Genomic DNA, 20,396 nt, shown 5'->3' with positions numbered 1-20,396 from the left:
CTCTAAGGTGTCTTTGAATTATTGTAATTCAGGTAACTTTCAGGTTTCTTATGGGGGGGGGTGTTTTTGTTGTTTTTGTTCCTTCAGGAGGCATGGCATTTTTAATCAGTTCTCCGGGGAAAGCTTGACTAAATGTTCTAAACTTTTTTGGTTTGATGTTGCTGAATAAAGCTTTACAGTAATTAAATAATTTTTGGGAGGGATCTAGTAGGTGTCTTTCTCTTTTGGAGTTTACATTGAAGGAGTACAAATAATTTAATTTAGCAAAACTCTGAAAAATTACTTATTTTAGCTTTCCAGGAAATTGTGGGCATGGCAACACCATATATGCCTACCTTATAAATAAGGGGAATTAATAATACATATAATATGTAGTTCAAATTTTTTTTTTTTTTCAACCTTTATTTATTTTTGGGACAGAGAGAGACAGAGCATGAACGGGGGAGGGTCAGAGAGAGAGGGAGACACAGAATCGGAAACAGGCTCCAGGCTCCGAGCCATCAGCCCAGAGCCTGACGCGGGGCTCGAACTCACGGACCGCGAGATCGTGACCTGGCTGAAGTCGGACGCTCAACCGACTGCGCCACCCAGGCGCCCCATATAATATGTAGTTCAAAAGAAAGATAGGCTTCTTAAACCACTTGTTATCACTTTTAGAAGGGGCCTATGAAAAATGCTTTTCTAAATTTAGCTTTTCTAAAACTGTTCTGTGAAACAGTTTTTTTTTTTTTTAATTTAGAGTTCGACAATTTGGATTATCATATTATGATTTCTTACAGAATTAAAACATTTCTGACTATCTTTTGGGTTGTTCAGTTGCAATTTTGTTTTAAACAACAAGGGCCAAGTAGTAAATCTGTGATTAAACAAAATGTGAGAATTTGAGTTTTCGCTAATGTTTATGGCAAATTGATTTGGTTTCTGCTGTTAGGGCAAATCATGAAAAACCAGAGCTGTAACTTCCTCCACTCCAGAATGTCTCCTATAAAGCTTCTCTTTGTTTTGTTTTCCTTCCATTTAATTGTTTTATAATATATATTAAATAATATTTAAAGATCAAAACATGACAGAGGTGAAATGTTCAGAACAAAATATGAAAGACCACCCCTCAAACTTTTGTGGGCATCCTTTCAGTTTCATTTTCATGTATAAATATATAAATATTCTATTACATATATAAATTTGTACATATTTAAAAACATACACAAATGACATTTACATAATATTCTGCAAGTTGCTTTTTTCACATGTCTTGGGGAGCTTTTTTGTTGTTGTTGAGTTACAGAGAGAGAGAGAGAGAGAGAGAGCGCGCGTGTGCCGGGGAGGAACAGAGAGGAGAGAGAGAATCCCAAGTGGGCTCCATGCTGTCAGCATAGAGCCCAGCGTGGGGCTCAGTCCCAGGAACAGTGAGATCATGATCTTAACCCATACCAAGAGTCAGACTCCTAACCAGCTGAGCCACCCAAGTGCTCCTTGGGGGGCTTTTTTTTTAAACTGTTGCATGCTATAGTACAGGTGTAGCATATTTAATTTGACCAACCCTTATATCTCTTTCTATATACATATAAGACTTTTTAAAGATATGAATGGGTCTAATAGCTCTTCTGTCCTGGTATTCCTATCACTCACAATAGTCTCTGCTGTCAACAGTCCATAGATTTTTGTACTTGATTCCTGGCTTTCTGTGACTCTATCACTGTCCTGTGTTCAAATGTTACTCTCTTACTAACAGTGTTTGTTATTGGCATCTTAAAAAATTGTGGCCCAGATTTGTTCATAAGAACCAACCAGTCTTAATTTTTTTATGCCAGGTGTAAAAGGAATCGTATTCCACTTTGATGCTAGTTTGTGGGGCAGGTGGTGCAAATCCAGTGATTCACATTGTGAATACAAGTCATAATTTAATGGTACACTAAGTGAATTTAATCAGGGTTCACAAGCATATGCTAAAGTATCAAGTTGAAATCCTATTCTTTTGGTAAGGAAACTGTGAAACCTATTTAAAAATTATTTTGGTATGTTATGCTTAGATTTAAAAAAATATGTATGGCTTAGAAATTATTGTAATGGTAAGGTATTTAAGAAATATTTCCAGAAACAGAGAGAAGAAAAACTGATAAATGTAGGCTTTTTTTTTTTTTTTCCATTAAAGAACCTTAGTGTGTTCTCTAATGAACACTTACTAGTGAGGAAGGAGAAACTTAAAGAAATGGTTAATTGGCAGTAGGAGAGAGTGAGGATAAAACAACATGAATTAACAATAGGAACTAAAAGGGAGAAAACTTTGTTACCTAGGCAATTATCATGACCTCATTAGAAATAAAGATCTCAGGATTAAGAAAGGACAGTGTCAAAGCAAACTAGTTTTCTTCTTTGAACGCTGATGACTCTTATGAGAAAAAAAAAGTTTATTTTAGAAGTTGACATGGCAAAGAACAGATAATATTGAAATTAATTTAAATTTGGCATTAAAGACACCATGTCCCTCATTCATTGAAAGAAAAAGCATTGTGAGCTATGGTTTTTGGTTAGAGAAGTTAAAGCAATATGAGAGGAGACTCTAGAGTCACAGGCTTGTGCTTAGATTAGGCTGAAGGTAGCTTTCGAGTGCTTGGGAAGCTTTGTAGCCAAGTTGAACTTCAAATGCATAATTGAAATTTAGGAGTGATTGAAATAGTTTTAGTTGAATGGTATTTATACATGGCTAATTCTGTTTATTTAAATTTGCCTCTGATTTTATTCTTTTAAGTTATATGTATATATGTATATATATATACATATATACACACACACATTTTTTTAGTTAATGGAAAAAATTTCAAACATACACATGTGGAGAGGATATAACAAACTACCATGTGTCTTTCAGCATTTATCAACTATGGCCAATCTTGTTTCATTTGTACCTTCATCGACTTTCTTCCCTCACCCTCAGATTATTTTAAAGCAAATCACAAGTATATAATTTTATTCACAAGTATTTTAACATTTATCTCTAAAAGAAACTCTAAAATTGTGATAATACCATTATTATAACTCCAAAATTAGCAGTAATTCTTAATATCCTCAAACATCCAATCAGGTGTTAAAATTTCCTAGTCATCTCTGTTAGTGTTTTTATTTGAATAAGAATCCAAATAAATTGATACATTGTAATTGATGTATCTGTTAAATCTCCCTTTTTTTGAAACTAAAAAAAAACTTAACTTTTGGAGTTAACTTGGGAGACTTGGGAGTGGCAAAAATAGTACAGCTTCCCTACATGTTAACATCTGGCATAATTATAGTGTAATTATAAGAACTAAGAAATTAATATTGGTACAATATCATTAACTACTTAGTATATTTTGCTTCACCAGTTTTTATACTAATGTTTTTTTTCTATTCCTGGGCCTAATCCAGTACTCCACAGTGCATTTGGCTATCATGTTGCCATGGTTTCCTCTGGTCTATGACAGTTCTTTAGTCTTTGCCTTCATGACATTAAAATGTTTGAAAACTACCGGTATCTTGTGACGAGTCCCTTAATTGTGCTTTGTCTGATGCTTTCTTATGATTATATTGAGGTTGTACGTTAATAGGAGAAATACTACAGAGGTGGTATACCCTTCTCAGGGCAGTATTATCAGGTAGGTGGTACCAAGCTGTCAATATCACATATTACTGGTGATGTTAACCTTGATCATTTGATTAAGGTGGTGTCTTCTTGGTTTCTCTCTTTAAAATTAATTTTCCTTTATTAGCTCTTAGATTGGGGTGCGTTTTGTAGTTTTTTGTTGTTTGGATTTTGCCGATTGAATTTCCATAGTGATGTTTAAACACATTCTGTAAGTTGGGTTAGATGTATAGGCTTATTAGGTATAGGTTGATTTTTGGTATAGGTGATAAGTATTTCTATTAAGGGGTACATCTTGTGGTTTCTCTTCTTAGATTATCCTTTTAGTTTTATTAATTTCCAAAGCTGATAAAAAATCTCATACATTTCACTTTTATTCTTTAAAACAAAAAACCCTGTGCAATAGAAGTCAGTTTACTAATACTTTAGAGGTAATTTTATTAAACTGACAATGTATTTTTATCTTTTATGTACATTAAAGTCATAATCTAACAGATTCTCTTCACTTTGTTGCCAGTATTTAGTGGTATCAGCTGGATTCACGTTTCATACACAGGAAGAGAAGTAGAAAGTATAGTGAAAGCAGAACTAGTCTCAGAAAATTTTGTTTTATCACTGATAAACTGGTACTGTAGGTCCTTTGCTTTTTCAGAAACTCTAGTGAGAAATGGAATTAGCAAACTGCACCGAATTTTCCTTTTGGTTATACCCTAAGTTGTTATCATAGCATGAAGGGTAGTTTTTTCTGTAGAAGACCTTTCCCAACGTGTTTCAGTAGTTTACTGCTGTATTAGTTTCCTGGGGCTGCTGTAACAGCACAACATGATGGTTTAACACCCTGAGGAAACACAGTGCATTTCTTTTCTTTCCTTTTTCTTTTCTTTTCATTCCTTTTCCTCTTTCTTTTCCTTTTCCTCTTTTCTTTCATCGACAGACCATAAGTCTTCTAATTTAAGGAAAATTCTGGGATAGCTTTATTTTTAGAGACTAGTATGACCAAACTTGAAACCAAGGAATGCTGTAGCTCATGTGGTGTATTTTTCTATTGAGTTTCTTCCCTCCCTGGAGGTAGATTTCCTTGGCAGGGGACCTCGTTAGAAAATTCTTATTTTATTGCTGCTGCTTCTTCCTGTATCTGGATACCCCATATTATGGTCCCAAAGTTGATATGTCTATTATCTGTATATTTTTTACTTTCTTCTTGTATCCTGCCAGTAAAGGAATGTTGAAAATACATGGGGCAGACTAGTAAGCAATGCTGGGAGAAGGGGTGTTCTTTTTTCTGTTTGTGATAGTCTTTCCACCCAAAATGTGTATTGATCATTCCTCAGGAATGATCATTTTTTCTTTTCATTTCACTAAACAAACATGAGTTTGAGTCATCAGATTTTTTTAAAAAGGAGATTTGACATATAATATTGTGTTAGTTTCATATGTACAACAGATTTGAATATGTAGTACTTTTTCTTTATCCATTTATCTGTCCATTGACAAATAGGTTATTTCCATGTCTTGACTACTGTAAATAGTGTTTCAATGAACTTGGGAGTACAGATATCTTTTCAAGTTAATGTTTTCTTGACCTTTGAATAAACATCTAGTAGTGAAATTGCTGGATCATATGGTAGTTCTATTTTTAATTTTTTGAGGAAACTTGATACTGTTTTCCACAGTGGCCGCACCACTTTACATTCCCACCAACAGTGCAGTAGAGTTCCCTTTTCTCTCTACATCCTCCTCGACACTGATCTTTTCATTGTCAGCTGTTCTATCAGGTATGAGGTGAATATCTCACTGTAGTTTTGTTTTGCATTTCCCTGATGATTAGTGATGCTGAGTACATTTTCATGAACCAGTTGATCACTTGTATGTCTTATTTGGAACAATGTCTATTTAGGCCCTCTGCCCATTTTTAATCAGATTTTTTTTTTTTTATTGGGTTGTATTCCTTTATATTGGATAAAGGATTTTGGATATTAATCCCTGAGCAGATATGATTTGTAAATATTTTCTTTTTCCATAGGTGGCCTTTTCGTTTGGTTGATGGTTCCCTTTACTATGCAGAAGATTCTTGTTTTGCTACAGTCCCACTTGTGTATTTTTGCTTTTGTTGCCTTTGCTTTTGGTATCAAATTCAAAAAATCATTGCCATGACTGATGTCAAGGAGTTATCCCCTGTTTTCTTCTAGGAGTTTTATGGTTTCTGATCTTACATTCAAGTCTTTAATCCATTTTGAGTTGATTTTTGTGTGTATGGAGTAAGGTAGGGGTACGGTTTTTTCAGCGCCACTTATTGAAGAGACTGTCCTTGCTCCATTGTATGGTCTTGGCTCCCTTGTTGTAAGTTGACCATAAAGGCATGGTTTTATTTCTGGGCTCTCTATTTTGTTCTTTTGATCTATGTGTCTTTTTTTTTTTTTTTTTTTTTTAAACACTGTACTGTTTTGATTACTGTAGCTCTGCAGTATAGTTTGAAATCAGGAAGTGTAATGCCTCCTGCTTTGTTTTTTCTCAAGTTTATTTGAGCTATTTGGGATACTTTGTGGTTCTATACACATCTTCTCTGAAAGTACCACAGAAATTTTGATAGGGATTGCATTGAAAATGTAGATTTCTTTGGGTAGTATGAACATATTAGCAATATTAATTCTTGTCCATGAGCATGGAATACCTTTCCATTTATTTGTGTCTTTGGTTTCTATCATCAGGGTCTTATTGTTGTCAGTATACAGGTCTTTCACATCTTTGGTTAAATTTATTCCTGAGAATTTTATTCCTTTTGATGCATTTGTAAATAGGATTGTCTTCTTACTTTCTCTGATAGTTCATTATTAGTGTATAGAAATACAACTAATTTTTGTATATTGATTTTGTATCCTGCAATTTTACTGTATTAGTACTAACAGTTTCTGCTGGAGTCTTCATTATATTTATTATAATGTTATGTCACCTGCCAGAAGAGACAGTTTTACTTCTTTTTTTCCTATTTAAATGCCTTTTATTTTTCCTGCCTGATTGCTCTGTCTAGGACTGTCAGTAGTGTTGAATAAGTGGTGAGAATGGGCATCCTTGTTTTGTTTCTTAGTGGAAAAGATTTCAGGTTTTTATCAATGAGTCTGATGTTAGCTGTGGTTTTGTTCTTTATGGGCTTTATTAGGGTGAGGTACATTCCTTCTATGCTCAGTTTGAGAGTTTTTATCATAAATGGATATTGAATTTTGTCAAATGCTTTTTCTGTATCTACTGAGATGATAATGATTTTTATCCCTTGTTAATGTGATTTATCACACTGATTTGTGGATATTGAACCATACTATGTCCCAGGGATAAATCCCACTTGATTATGGTGTATGATCCTTTTAATGTATTGTTGAATTGAGCTTTGTAATATTTTGTTGAGGATTTTTGCAGCTGTGTTCATCAGCGATATTGACCTCTAATTTTCTGGTGGTGCAGTGTCTTTGTCTGGTTTTGGTATCAGGGTAATGCTGTTTTGTAAACTAAGTAAAACAGGAAATATTCTCTCTTCTATTTTTTAGAAGAGTTTGAATTCGATTGGTGTTTTTAAATGTTTGGTTGAATTTACCAGTGAGGCCATTGGGTCCTGGACTTTACTGATTCAGTTTCTTACTAGTAATTGGTCTGTTCACATTTTCTATTCATGATTCAGTCTTCGTAAGTTGTATGTTTCTAAAAAATTATCCATATCTTGTAGGTTGTCCCAATTTGTTGGCATATAAGTGTTCTTAGTAGTCTCTTTTATCTTTTGTATTTTCTGTGGTATTGGTTGTAATGTATTTTTTTTTCTTGGCAAATCTAGCTAAATGTTTGTTTTGTTTATCTTTAAAAAAATGCAGCTCTTAGTTATGTTGAACTTTTCTATTGTCTTTTTTTGGTCTCTACTTCATTTATTTCTGCTCTGATCTTTATTTCCCTCTTCCTATGAACTTTGGGCCTAGTATTTTCTTTGGTTCCTTCAGGTGTAAAGTTAGGTTTATTTTTTTTTTATTTGAGGTGTTTCTTAATATAGTTGCTTATCACTGTGAACTTCCCTCTTAAAACTGGCCTTTCTGCATCCCGTAAGTTTTGGTGTGTTGTATTTCCTTTTTCTCAAGAGATTTTTTGAATTTATATTTTGATTTTTTTTAATTTTTTTTATTTTTCAGAGAGACAATGCAAGCAGGGAAGGGACAGAGAGAGAAGGAGATAACAGAATCTGAAGCAGGCTCTGAGCTGTCAGCACAGAGCCTTTTGTGGGGCTCGAACCCATGGACTGTGAGATAGAGACCTGAGCCAAAGTCAGACGCTCAACCAACTGAGCCACCCAGGCGTCCCTAAATATGTAAAAGTTTTGACATTATCCCACATAACATTGATCTTAAATTTATTTAATGTTTTTTTTTCTTTCAGATTGGATAACTTCTGATGTTTTTATGTTCATTGAATCTTTCTTCTTTCAACTCCAATATGGAAAACCTTATGCTATTAAGCCCATTCAGTGAGGTTTTTGACATTTCAGACACTGCATTTTTGAGTTCTAGAGCTTTCATTTGGTTCTACTCATTCCTCATTTTGTTTTGAGATTTGTCATCTATGCATTTGTTATGACAAAATTTTTACTTACTTGCACATAGTCATAATAGCTGCTTTAAAATCCTTTTCCACTGGGTGTACCTGGCTGGCTCAGTCAGGAGAGCATGCAACTCTTGATGTTAGTGTTGTGAGTTGGAGCCCCACATTGGGTGTGGAGAAAAAAAAATCCTTTTCCAATAATGTCTGAATCATTTCAGACATTGTCTTTTCTCTCAATTATGGATCACATTTTTCTGTTTCTTCATGGTTCTAGTAATCTTGGATTTTTTTTTTTTTCTGGACACTGAATGACAGATACATTGTAGAGACATTATTCCACTATTTTTTTTAAAAAGCGTATTGATTTTATTAAGCAGTTACCTGGCAGAACTCAGATTCTAAGCTCTGTGTCTTCTTTGACAAGAAGCTGCTGAAATTTCTATTCCTCTCTTTTTATGCCTTAACTGGGCTGTTTGAGTCTTGTCTTGAGCATTCATAGTTAAGGGATTAGCCAGAGATTTTGGCAGTTTATTTACAGGGTTCCCTTTCAGTAGCTCTTTTTTCCTGAGATTTCCCCTTATAATTTTCCAATTGCTGTGCTTATCCCACAGTGTCCTCTGATTGTTCAGTTACCTCTCAGTACCAACTGGGATCTTAGACAAAAAGTCATAAAAATGGGAGCCTAATCCAGTATTCTCTGTCATTTTCTAGAGTCAACTCTTTCTTATTTTCTGTGTGGCTTTGGTTGTTCTCCAGTGTCTTGGGTTTGTTGTTTGATTATATCTGTCCAGAGTTTACGAGTTTATCTTGTGGAGTTGTTCTGATAGACACTACCTCACCATTAATTGAAGCAGAACTTCTTGCATAACCTTTTTTTAAATGTGATAAAAATATAGAACATAAAATTTCCCATTTCAACCTTTTTTGCACATATAATTCATGAACATTAATTGCATTTACAGTGTTGTGCATCGTTTACCACTATCTGTACCCAAAACCTTTTTTACCCAAGCAGAAACACTATGCATGTTAAGCAATAAATCCCATTTTCCCAACCCATGGTAACCTCTATTCTGTTTTCTGTCTCTCTATTTGCTTATACTACATATTTCGTGTAAGTGGAATCCTATAATATTCTTTTGTGTCTTGCTTATTTCACTTACTGTAATGTTTTCCAGGTTTGTCCATGTTATAGAATTACCACAACTTCATTCCTTTTTAAGGATAAATATTATTTCATTGTATATCTAGACCAGGTTTTGTTTGTCCATTCATCTCATAATGGACACTTGGATTGTTTCCACATATTACCTATTGTGAATAATGCTACTATCAACAGAGGTGTAGAAGTATCTGAATTCATGCTTTTATTTATTTTGAGTATATATGTATGAGTTGAATTGCTGGATCATGTGGTAATTCTTTAACCTTCTGAGGATCTGTCCTATTGTTTTCCACAGTGGCTATACCATTTTGTGTTCCCATTAGCAATGTCCAAGGGTTCCATTTTCTTTAGGTTCTTGCCAACACAACAGGGCTTTGATTTGCATTTCCCTAATGATGTTTAGTATCTTTGAATGTGCTTGTTGACCATTTATATATCATCATTGGAGAAATGTCTGCTTAAGTCTTTGCCCACTTTTTATTTTTTTTATTTTTTATTTTTTTCAACATTTATTTATTTTTTGGGACAGAGAGAGACAGAGCATGAACAGGGGAGGGGCAGAGAGAGAGGGAGACACAGAATCGGAAACAGGCTCCAGGCTCTGAGCCATCAGCCCAGAGCCCGACGCGGGGCTCGAACTCACGGACCGCGAGATCGTGACCTGGCTGAAGTCGGACGCTTAACCGACTGCGCCACCCAGGCGCCTCTCTTTGCCCACTTTTTAAATTGGGTTGTTGTCTTTTTGTTGTTGAGTTGTATGAATTTTTTATATAGTCTTGACATTTTTATCAACTATATAGTTTGTGAATATTTTTTCCTATTCTGTAGTTTTTCACTTTCTTAATATTTTCTGGTGCACAGAAGCTTTTAATTTTGTAGAAGCCCAGTTTATTTTTTCTTTTGTTGCTTATGTTTAGGGGTCATATTTAAAAGTCCATTTCCAGGGCACCTAGGTGGCTCAGTTGGTTAAGCTTCCAACTTCGGCTCAGGTCATGATCCCACTTTGTGGGTTCGGGCCCCATGTTGGGCTCTGTGCTGACAGCTCAGAGCCTAGAGCCTGCTTCAGATTCTGTGTGTCTCTCTCTGTCCTCGCCTGCTCATGGTCTCTCTCAAAAATAAAAATAAAAAGATTTTATTTTTAGGTCTGAAATTTCATGGATTTTGTGTTAATTTTTGTATATGATTGAAGGGTACAAATCTAGTTTTCCCAGAAGTATCTTTTTTTTTTTTTAATGTTTTATTTCTTTTTGAGACAGAGACAGCGCGAACAGGGTAGGGTCAGAGAGAGAGAGTGAGATACAGAATCCAAAGCAGGGTCCAGGCTCTGAGCTGTCAGCACAGAGCCTGACGCAGGGCTTGAACTCATGGACTGTGAAATCATTACCTGAACTAAAGTTAGACACTTAACTGAGCCACCCAGGTGCCCCCAGAAGTATCTCTTAAAAAGACTATTGTTTCCCCCCATTGAACTTGACACCCTTGTTGAAAATCAGTTGGCTATATGTGTAAGTCTTATTCCTGCATTCTCACTTCTCTTCTTTTGGTTTATATGTTTATCCTAAACCCAGTACCACACTGTTTTGATTATTTAATGTAGCTTTGTCAGTTTTGAAGCTGAATGCTGTGAATGCTCCAAATTTATTTTTTTTATGATTGTTTTGGCTGTTCATGGCCTCTGACATTTCCATGTGAATTTGAGTGTCAGTTTTCCTATTTCTACAAATGAATAACTTTCTAAAATCCACTTTTAAGATTCTGTTGTGGACATCCATTCATGCTGATACATACACATTTAGTTCATTTACTGTTAATGGGTTATAAAGTAGTATCTGAAATTCCAGTCCAAGATGGTGAGACACTAAGACCTTGCTTCCAACATAGACATACCAAATCTACAACTATTTATAGACCAATTCCTCCTGGAAAAAAAAAAAAAGAAAGAGGGATGACTGAACAGTTTCTGTACAATTTCCATCTCTCTTGCTGTTCTTTATGTGGTAGCAAAGGGAACCCCTGCCTCCAGCCACTGCAAACTATACTGGGGAGGTATAGTACTGAGGGACAGTAAGCAGATATGCTTTCTCTAGGCCCCAGAAGAAAAAGCTGTGGTTTAAAAGGGCAACTAGAGGGGTGGTTCAGTCAGTTGAGTGTCTGGCTTCTACTCAGGTCATGATCTTGCAGTTCACGAGTTCGAGCCCCGCATTGGGCTCTGTGCTGACAGCTCAGAGCCTGGAGCCTGCTTCAGATTCTGTCTCCCTCTCTCTCAGAAATAAACATTAAGATGATTAAAAATAAATAAAAGGGCAACTAGAATGTAAAGGAATGAGCCCTAGAACTCTGCCAAATGGCAGCAGAGTTGTTGGTGAGCACCAGACTTTATGCTTCCTCTACATTTTGAAAGTACAAATCAGAGGCTGGGTACCCTGACAGGACTGCTGCCTCAAGGAGCTGCAAGCCATCTAGCATACACCAGTGCCAGCTGCCCTGAGGCACAGTAAAAAAGGCTGCCATTTAAAAGAGCAACTAGAAGAAAACCAAAACTGGAGATATTACAATTCCAGACTTCAAATTATATTATAAAGTGGGAGTAATTAAAACAATATGGTATGGACGTAAAAATAGAAACATAGATCAATGGAACAGGAAACCCAGAAATGAACTCATGATTATATGGTTAATTGTTGACAAAGGAGGAATGAGTATGCGATAGGAAAATTTCTTCAACACATGGCGTCAGGAAAACTGGATAGCCACATGGAAAAGAATGGAACTTGGACCACTTTCTTTCACCATACACAAAAATGAACTGAAGATGTATTAAAGACCTAAATATAGGATCTGAAACCATAAAACTCCTTGAAGATAACACAGACAGTAATTTCTCTAACAGTGGCGGTAGCAACATTTTTCTAGATACATCTCCTGAGGCAAAGGAAATAAAAGCAAAAATAAACTATTGGGACTATAGCAAAATAAAAAGCTTTTACACAGTAAAGGAAATAATCCACAAAACAAAAAAGCAACCTACTGAATACAAGAAGATATTGCAAATAATATACCTGATAAAAGACTTGTATCCAAAATATATAAAGAACTGATAAAGCTCAACTCCCAAATAATCAAAAAATGGGCAGAACACATGAATAGACATTCCTCCAAGGAGGACATCCAGATGGCCAATAGACACATGAACAGATGCTCAACATCACTCATCATCAGGGAAATGCATATCAAAACTACAATGAGATATCAAGTCACGCCTGTCAGAATAGCTAAAATAAAAAACACAAATAACAAGTGTTGGCAAGTATCTGAAGAAAAAGGAACACTCTTGCACTGTTGGTAGGAATGCAAACTGGTGTAGCTATTGTGCAAAACAGTATGGAGTTTTCTCAAAAAGTTAAAAATAGAACTACCCTGCAGTCCCACTATTGGGTATTTGCCCCAGAAATACAAAAACACTAATTCAAAGGAATATATGCACACCTATATTTATTGAAACAATACTTATAATAGCCAAACTATGGAAGCAACCCAAGGGTCCTTTGATATATGAATGGATAGAGTATGGTATGTATATACAATGGAATATTACTCAGCCAAAAAAGGGAAAATCTCTCCTTTTGCAACAATGTGGATAGAACTAGAGAAGATAATGCTGTGTGAAATAAGTTAGAGAAAGACAAATACCATATTATTTCACTCATGTTTGGAATTTAAGAAACAAAACAAATGAGCAAATGGAGGGAACACAGACAAACCAGGAAATAGACTCAACTATAGAGAACTGATGGTTACCAGAAGGGAGGTAGGTAGGAGAATGGTGAAATAGATGAAGAAGATTAAAGAGTACACTTATCATGATGGAAAAACTTTAAAGGATCCAAACAAGAAGGGAACTGCTGGGAGGGGCTGGCAAGAGCTATGGTTATGTTTTTCTTCCACCTTGATACCATGGACAGGAGAAAGGTCTGGGTGCCCTAGCTGACCTATCACCCTAGTGAGCCCCAGGACCCTAGCCTACACCAGCCCTCGCCATCCCATCAATGCAGCCTCAGAGCGACATAACCCAGGATGCTCATGGTCAGTACTTACTGCAGTTACAGACATTGCGCCAAGGTGACACAGGTGGAAAGCACCCTGGAACACTCTAGGCCTATACCACTTTGGTTCCAGAGGGCTTGCTAGGGCACCTATAGCTGAGAGTGCTTCTGGAACTCCCAGGTCCTACCTGCACTGAGCACCCTGGGACCCCCACAGTGTGTGCCCCACCTTGGCTCCAGCCACCCACTACATGGCCATCCCCTACCCCACCAGGGCACCCTCTGCATTTAGTACCTCAGGACACCCCAGTTTTCCCTCACTTTACCTTTAGCTGTCCTGCCAGGGTGCCCTGTGCACAGACAGCTTTGGGACTCCCAGCCCACGACAGCTGTAGCTCCAGCCAGCCAAAGTCACCAGGCATACATAGCTTCCAGTTGGGATGACCATACACAAGACCTTTCCTTCAAGTTCAGGAGAATTCTAATTCATATAAGCAAACAACAAATGTTAAGCAAAATGAGACAGAAGAATATGCTCCAAATGGAGATAAGCCATATGTCTGATAGAGTTTAAAGTAATGATCATAAAGATGGACTGGAGGAAAGAGTGGAATAACTCAGTAAGAACTTGAACAAAGAGATAGAAAATACCAAAAAGAACCAATCAGAGTTGAATACAATAACTGAAATGAAAAATACACTAGAGGGAATCAACAGATTAATGGATGCAGAAGAACTGATGCAGAAGATAAGGTAATGGAAAGCACCCAAGCTGAACAGCAAAAAGAACTTTAAAAAATGAGGATAGATCAAAGGATGTCTTGGACAATATCAAGTGGACATTCACATTATAGAGATCCCAGAAGGGAAGGAGAGAGGGGAAGAAAATAGACATCCAGATTGAGCAATCACAGAGAATTCCAAACAAGATGAATCCAGAGAGGTCCACATACTTGACACATAATAACTGAAATGTCAAGGGTTAAAGATAGAGAATTATAAAGCAGCAATAGAGAAGCAAAAAGTATTACAAGTGAAACCCCATAAAGCCTCTGCTTATTTTTCAGCAGAAACTTTGAATGTATAATGTCATGCCCTTTGGGCCTGCAAAGAGCTGAAAGGAAAAAATCCTACAAGCAAGAATATTCTATCTGGCAAGGAGAGAGAGAGTTTCCCAAAGAAAAGTTAAACTAAACCAACCTTAAATGTTAAAGGGGCTACTTTAAGTGGAAAAAAAAAAAAGGCCCTAATTGCAAGTAGGGAAATTTTATGAATAAAAAGATGTAAAATATAACAACATTTACATGACCTGGGGAGGTGGGAGTAAAAAAATTCTTTTAGAATTTTTTTGAACCTAAGTGGCCACCATTTTAATATAGATTGCTTTATAATTGGGATGTTATATGTAAACCTCATGGGAACCACAAACTAAAAATTTATAAGAGATATACACAGAAAATAAAGAGAAAAGAAGCCAAGCATAACACAACAGAAAGTCACCAATCGCAAGGGAAAAGAGCAAGAGAGGAAATGAACAGAGAACTACAAAAGCAACCAGAAAACAGTTTAACAAAATGACAGTAAGTACATACCTATCAATCATTACTTCAAATGTGAATGGTCTAAATGCTCCAATTAAAAGACATTAGATGACTGAATGGATAAAAAAATAAGACCCATTTATATGCTGTCTACAAGAGACTCACTTCAGAGCGAAGACACACATAGGATGAATGTGAAAGAATGGAAAAAGACATTCCATGTAAAAGGGACAAAAAACAAAACAAACTGGGGTAGCAATACTCATATCAGATAAAATAGATTTTAAAACAAAGACTATAACAAGAGACAAAGAAGGGCCCATGTAATGATGGAAGGATCATCCAATGAAAGTATAGCAATTATAAATACACACTCAACATTGGAGACCTAAATACAATAATAGTAGGGGACTTTAGCACCCCACTTATATCAATGGATGGATCATTCAGGCAAAAAATTAATAAGGAAACAGTAGCTTTGCATTCAAGACCAGAGGGACTTTTATATTCAACATTCTATCCAGAAGAATGTATATTCTTTTCAAGTGGACATGGAATATTCTCCAGGATAGTTTACATGTTAGGCCATAAAACACGTGTCAAAAAATTTCAGAAGATTGAAATCATGCATCTTTTCTGACCATAAGGGCATAAAACTATAAATCACAAGAAGAAACTGGAAGAAACACAAACACAGAGACAAAACAACATGCTACTAAACAACCAGTGAGTCAACAAAGAAATCAAGAGGAATTTTAAAAAAATACATGGAGACAAATGAAAATGAGAGCACAACAGTCCAAAATCTTTGAGATGCAGTAAAAGCAATTTAAGAGGGAAATATATAGTCATACAGGCCTACCTCAAGAAACCAGAAAAATCTAAAGGAACCTAACCTTACGCCTATAGAAGCAAGAAAAAGAACAAAGCCCAAATCTAGTAGAAGGAAGGAAATAAATCAGAGCAGAAATAGATCAAATAGAGGCTTAAAAAAACGATGGAAAAGATCAATGAAACCAAGAGCTGGTTCTTGAAAAGATAAGTATCTTGAACAAACCTTAGTGTATTTGTCTTTTCTCTTACTGAAAAGTACAATGAGATTGTTTCCAATTTTTGCTTTAACAAGTAATACCACACTTCTTGTGCTACTCATTCACATGTTTGAAAGTTTCTTTAGGACCATAGTTCTCAACCTGGGTCAGTTTTGCCTTCCAGGGAACATTTGGTAATGTTTGGAGACATTTTTGATTATAAAGACTGAGAGGAGGTATGCTACTGGAAACTAGTGGGTAGAGACTAGAGATACTGCTAAAACATCCTACCTACAATGCAAGAACAGACTTCCATTCACCCCACTACAAAGTATTGTCCAAATTATCCAATTTGTTAATACTGGGTTGAGAAACACTGTTCTGGGGCATATACTTAAAGGTGGGATTGATAAAGCTTGGGGTATGTGCAAGTTTTTTTTCAGTTACATGAAATAGGGTTGTGTAAAACATGAAGAAAATATTTTCAATACAGGTTAAGTTTTGGAGTGTATTGAATTGAAGTTTCTGTGGTGATGATGGCAATCCAGCAATTATAATCAATTTAATTATCTTAAACCAGATAGAGTTAGTGGCATTATATAGAGTTAACTAATTTATCTACTAACCCAGAAGGTGCATATAATCTTTTAACTTCATGAACTAAAATACATTGTTACTTACTGTCTGATTAAAAGATTACGGAGTGAGAGTCTGCTTTAAAAAAGTATCATTTGTGCAAGACAATAGTAGCTGGACTATTTAGGCTGAAGATGCTAATTGAATGAGAGAAAAATTAGAGCATGAAAAATGTAGAATTTTTTCCTGACAAAGATTATTATTAAATACAGAGAAGTTAAAGGTTTGAAAGCTTTCTCTCTAGTTTGATTTAAATTCTTTTTTAATGTTTATTTTTGAGGGAGAGAGGGAGAGAGACAGAGTGTGAGCGGGGGGGAGGGGGGGTGGGCGTTGCAGAGAGGGATACAGAATCGGAAGCAGCCTCCAGGCTCCTAGCTGTCAGCACAGAGCCCAACGCAGGGCTCGAACTCACCAACCGTGAGATCATGACCCAAGCAGAAGATGGACACTCAGCCGGCTGAGCCACCCAGGTACCCCTACCTCTAGTGTGATTTAAATTAATATTTTGGGACGCCTGGGTAGTTCAGCAGGTTCAGCATCTGACTATTGATTTTGTCTCAGGTCATCATCTCATGGTTCGTGAGTTTGAGCCTTGCACCAGGCTCCACATTGATGGTGCTGGAGACTGCATGGGATTCTCTCTCCCTCTTCCTCTCTGTCACTACCCCCTCTCAAAAATAAATAAACATTTTTAAATTTAAGTCTGTAAGACCCACCTTTGAAAATTTGATAGTCCCAGATTTGAAAGCTATAACTCTGAAAAACTATAGCCCAAGAACTATCTGCAATGCTTGTGTGCATACAATTTAGTATCTGACTTTTGGGTGGTTTATGCATGTTCTTGAAGTCTATCTGCGGGCCACTCCCAGTCCCCAGATTTCCAGGTTAAGAACTTTGCTAAAAATCTATGAAAACTCTTAAAGTGCTAAAAATAAGATACATTTGAAATTATCACTGAGTAGTAAAGACACATCTATATTGTTTGCATCTTCAGTGATGGAGAAAAATAGGTGACTTGGAATTAGAATTTTTCAAGTCCTCTAACATTGAAGGAGTGAATATGTATCTTAACTTTATAACCTTCATTTTTCTTTGTCTTCTGTTAGGTGTATGCAGCAGTGCTATGGCAACAAACTAATGAAAACAGACAAAATTCAACAGAAAGAGTGTGTTTTGGAGTTGCCCTACCAGAAGAAAAACTTAATGACTTTCGTGATGAACAGATTGGACAGTTGCAGGAGCTGATGCAAGAAGCTACTAAACCTAACAGACAATTTAGTATTCCTGAATCTAGGAAACCAGAATTTTAGTCTATACAATAAAGCTTACACATTTTAAGTTCAGAACCCCTTACTGGGTTTCTAAAAATGGTTTTGTGAATGCCTGGTGTTCATGAAATATTCCTTAATTTGGGGTTGTTATTAATGTTGTCTACAATATGTAGATCAATATGGCTAGTAAAGCTTTATATGATTGAAGTAACAGTACTTGCTGGATGGGATTTGATTTTTTAAGTACATAAGAAGGAATGACTTTAAAATGGACAAAGTTGTGGAATTTTGCCAAAAGGTTTTTTTGTATGTAAATTTAATGCTGTTCTTGTTCAAGCATTAGCCTCATGGCTTTAGCTTCAACAGACAAGTATGTTATGATAATGACAGATGTGGAGTTCCAACAAGGTTATTATTTACATACATGGATTGTCATCCTGAAAGTTCCTTCCTTTCTCTTTTAATAATACATGTATGATTATTCATGTAAATATGCCTTCTCCCTGAGTCACTATTTATATACAATGAAAGATTAAAAAGAAGCTTAAAGAGTCAGTATTATACACTGTATAATCTATCATGCAAATGATAGTATAATGTTTGTACAGTGTTTGGTAGTAACAAATGACCCCTTAAATTATGTAATTTATAGTTACCTTGAGAATCTCATTTATTGCCTCATCACTGGGGACATAAAAACACTTTCATAAATTTGTCGTAAGTGATAAACTGAAATAATCAAGTGGTAATCCCATTCATGTGTTTAAAATGTTTAATTTTTTAAAAATTACACACTTGTGGGGCACCTGGGTGGGTCAGTCAGTTAAGTGTCCAACTTCGGCTCAGGTTATGATCTCACGGTTTATGGGTTCGGGCCCTGTGTCACACTCTGTGCTGACAGCTCGGAGCCTGGATTGTGTCTCCCTCTTTCTCTGTCCCCCCACCCCTTGCTCACACTCTATCTCTGTCTCTCATAAATAAGTGTTTAAAAAAGTAAATAAAAATTACACACTTATAACTTTAGTTTTGTATGTCTACTTTGAGATTCTGAAATGATCATTTTTCAGATGCTATTGCATTTATTCAACTACTTAAAAATTGACTCATACTTACTCTCTTTTGCTGGATTGGGCTTTTTCTTTGTGTATGGCTGCCAGACTCCTCAGTCCTTTTTAATATTCCTCATTGAATCAGTCTGGAGGTTGATACTTGTCTTTTTTCATTGAAAGATAGGTGGTCAATCAGTAATGAATCTAGGTTCTACATTGTAGGCTCTAGGAATACAAGAAATGAATAAGATAAAAGCTCTTGCCCTCCAGGAGTTTAAAATCTAGCTGTGCATTTAGGAACCATTTCATCATGAACAAATATATCACATCCTCAAACTCTTTCAATCTTTTTTGTCTTCCTAGCTTATAGAATCTAACACCCATAAGGACACTGCTTCTCTGTGTTTTGTGAAGTGGGGGTTATGGGTCATTTTACATTCACTGTAATGTATAATCCCCTCCTGATGTCTGTTTCAACCCATCACTGGGTTACCCTCACATAAGAATTCTTTTTCATTTGTAGTGTTTTCTTTCTGGTTATACTTCCCTATTCATTTTCTTTGGCAACTGGCTCATACTTTTCCATCTCAAGTTTTGCTATCATTTTGGTGACCTTAACACTATAATCCATATGGCTGACATATCTAGTACCTAATTGGTCTCCGATGGTTCATTATTCACCACCCATAAAAAATTTTGGGGAAATCATAGCCATATTTATTGGCCATCACACAAATTACTACCTTGAGGTATTTCACAGTTTTACTACTATATTGCAACATTCTTTTGGGTGACATATATTTGAGAAGCTGTGCTTTTAGTGATTGCTGTGGTAAAAGTATCACAAACTAGTAAAATGCTCAATATGATTACAAAGTTTGCTAAATTTTTAGGGCATAAAACCTGAGTTGTTTGGACTATGTAATAAATGAAACTGCAGTGTTTTTTGTTTGCTTCTGTTAGTTTTTGCTGTATGTATGCTGTGTAAATACTAAAACACTAAGAGTGTGTAAATTGAGAAAGTCTGGGAAGTGGTGCAAAAAGCAGTGTTAACTGTGAACTCATTAGTGTTTTGACCATTCAGTTTGTTCAATGTTCTTTTACTTCCTTCATTTCTATCTCAGTCTGACCTCATTTCTGTGATCTTTCACTTCCTTCAACCATTTAGCAGTACCCTCAATGTCATTGTCTCCTTTTTCTTTAACCTCATCTGCTCTCACCAATGTAACCACTCACTTGCTAAAATCAATAGGATACTAATCAGTAGAAGACGGATGTGTTATCCTGAGTCTTGATAGTGTTAACTATTCCCTACTGCTTTTAAATCACTCCTGCTTGGATGACATGATGATACTGTATATAGAAAACACTAAAGACTCCACCAAAAAACTATTAGAGCTGATAAGTAAATTCAGTAAAGTTGCAGAGTATAAAATCAATGTACAGAAATCTGTTGCATTTCTATATTCTAA

General features: G+C 35.9%; 1 protein-coding gene across 1 annotated transcript in view; it reads left to right on the top strand.

Moving 5' to 3' along the window:
- The window catches only part of SDHAF3 (succinate dehydrogenase complex assembly factor 3), a 65,261-nt gene extending 46,363 nt beyond the window's left edge, over nt 1-18,898 (top strand). Inside the window, exon 2 of the mRNA XM_025930018.2 lies at nt 17,711-18,898. Coding sequence (XP_025785803.2) covers nt 17,711-17,914 — 204 coding nt within the window. The 3' untranslated portion in view covers nt 17,915-18,898. The remainder of the gene's footprint in view (nt 1-17,710) is intronic.
- Nucleotides 18,899-20,396: the final 1,498 nt, after the last annotated feature.

The sequence above is a fragment of the Puma concolor genome, chromosome A2 (genome assembly GCF_028749965.1).
Source record: "Puma concolor isolate L17-30 chromosome A2, mPumCon1.1.hap2, whole genome shotgun sequence".
Classification (NCBI taxonomy): Eukaryota; Metazoa; Chordata; class Mammalia; order Carnivora; family Felidae; genus Puma; species Puma concolor.
This window is presented reverse-complemented; position numbering and strand designations above follow the sequence as displayed.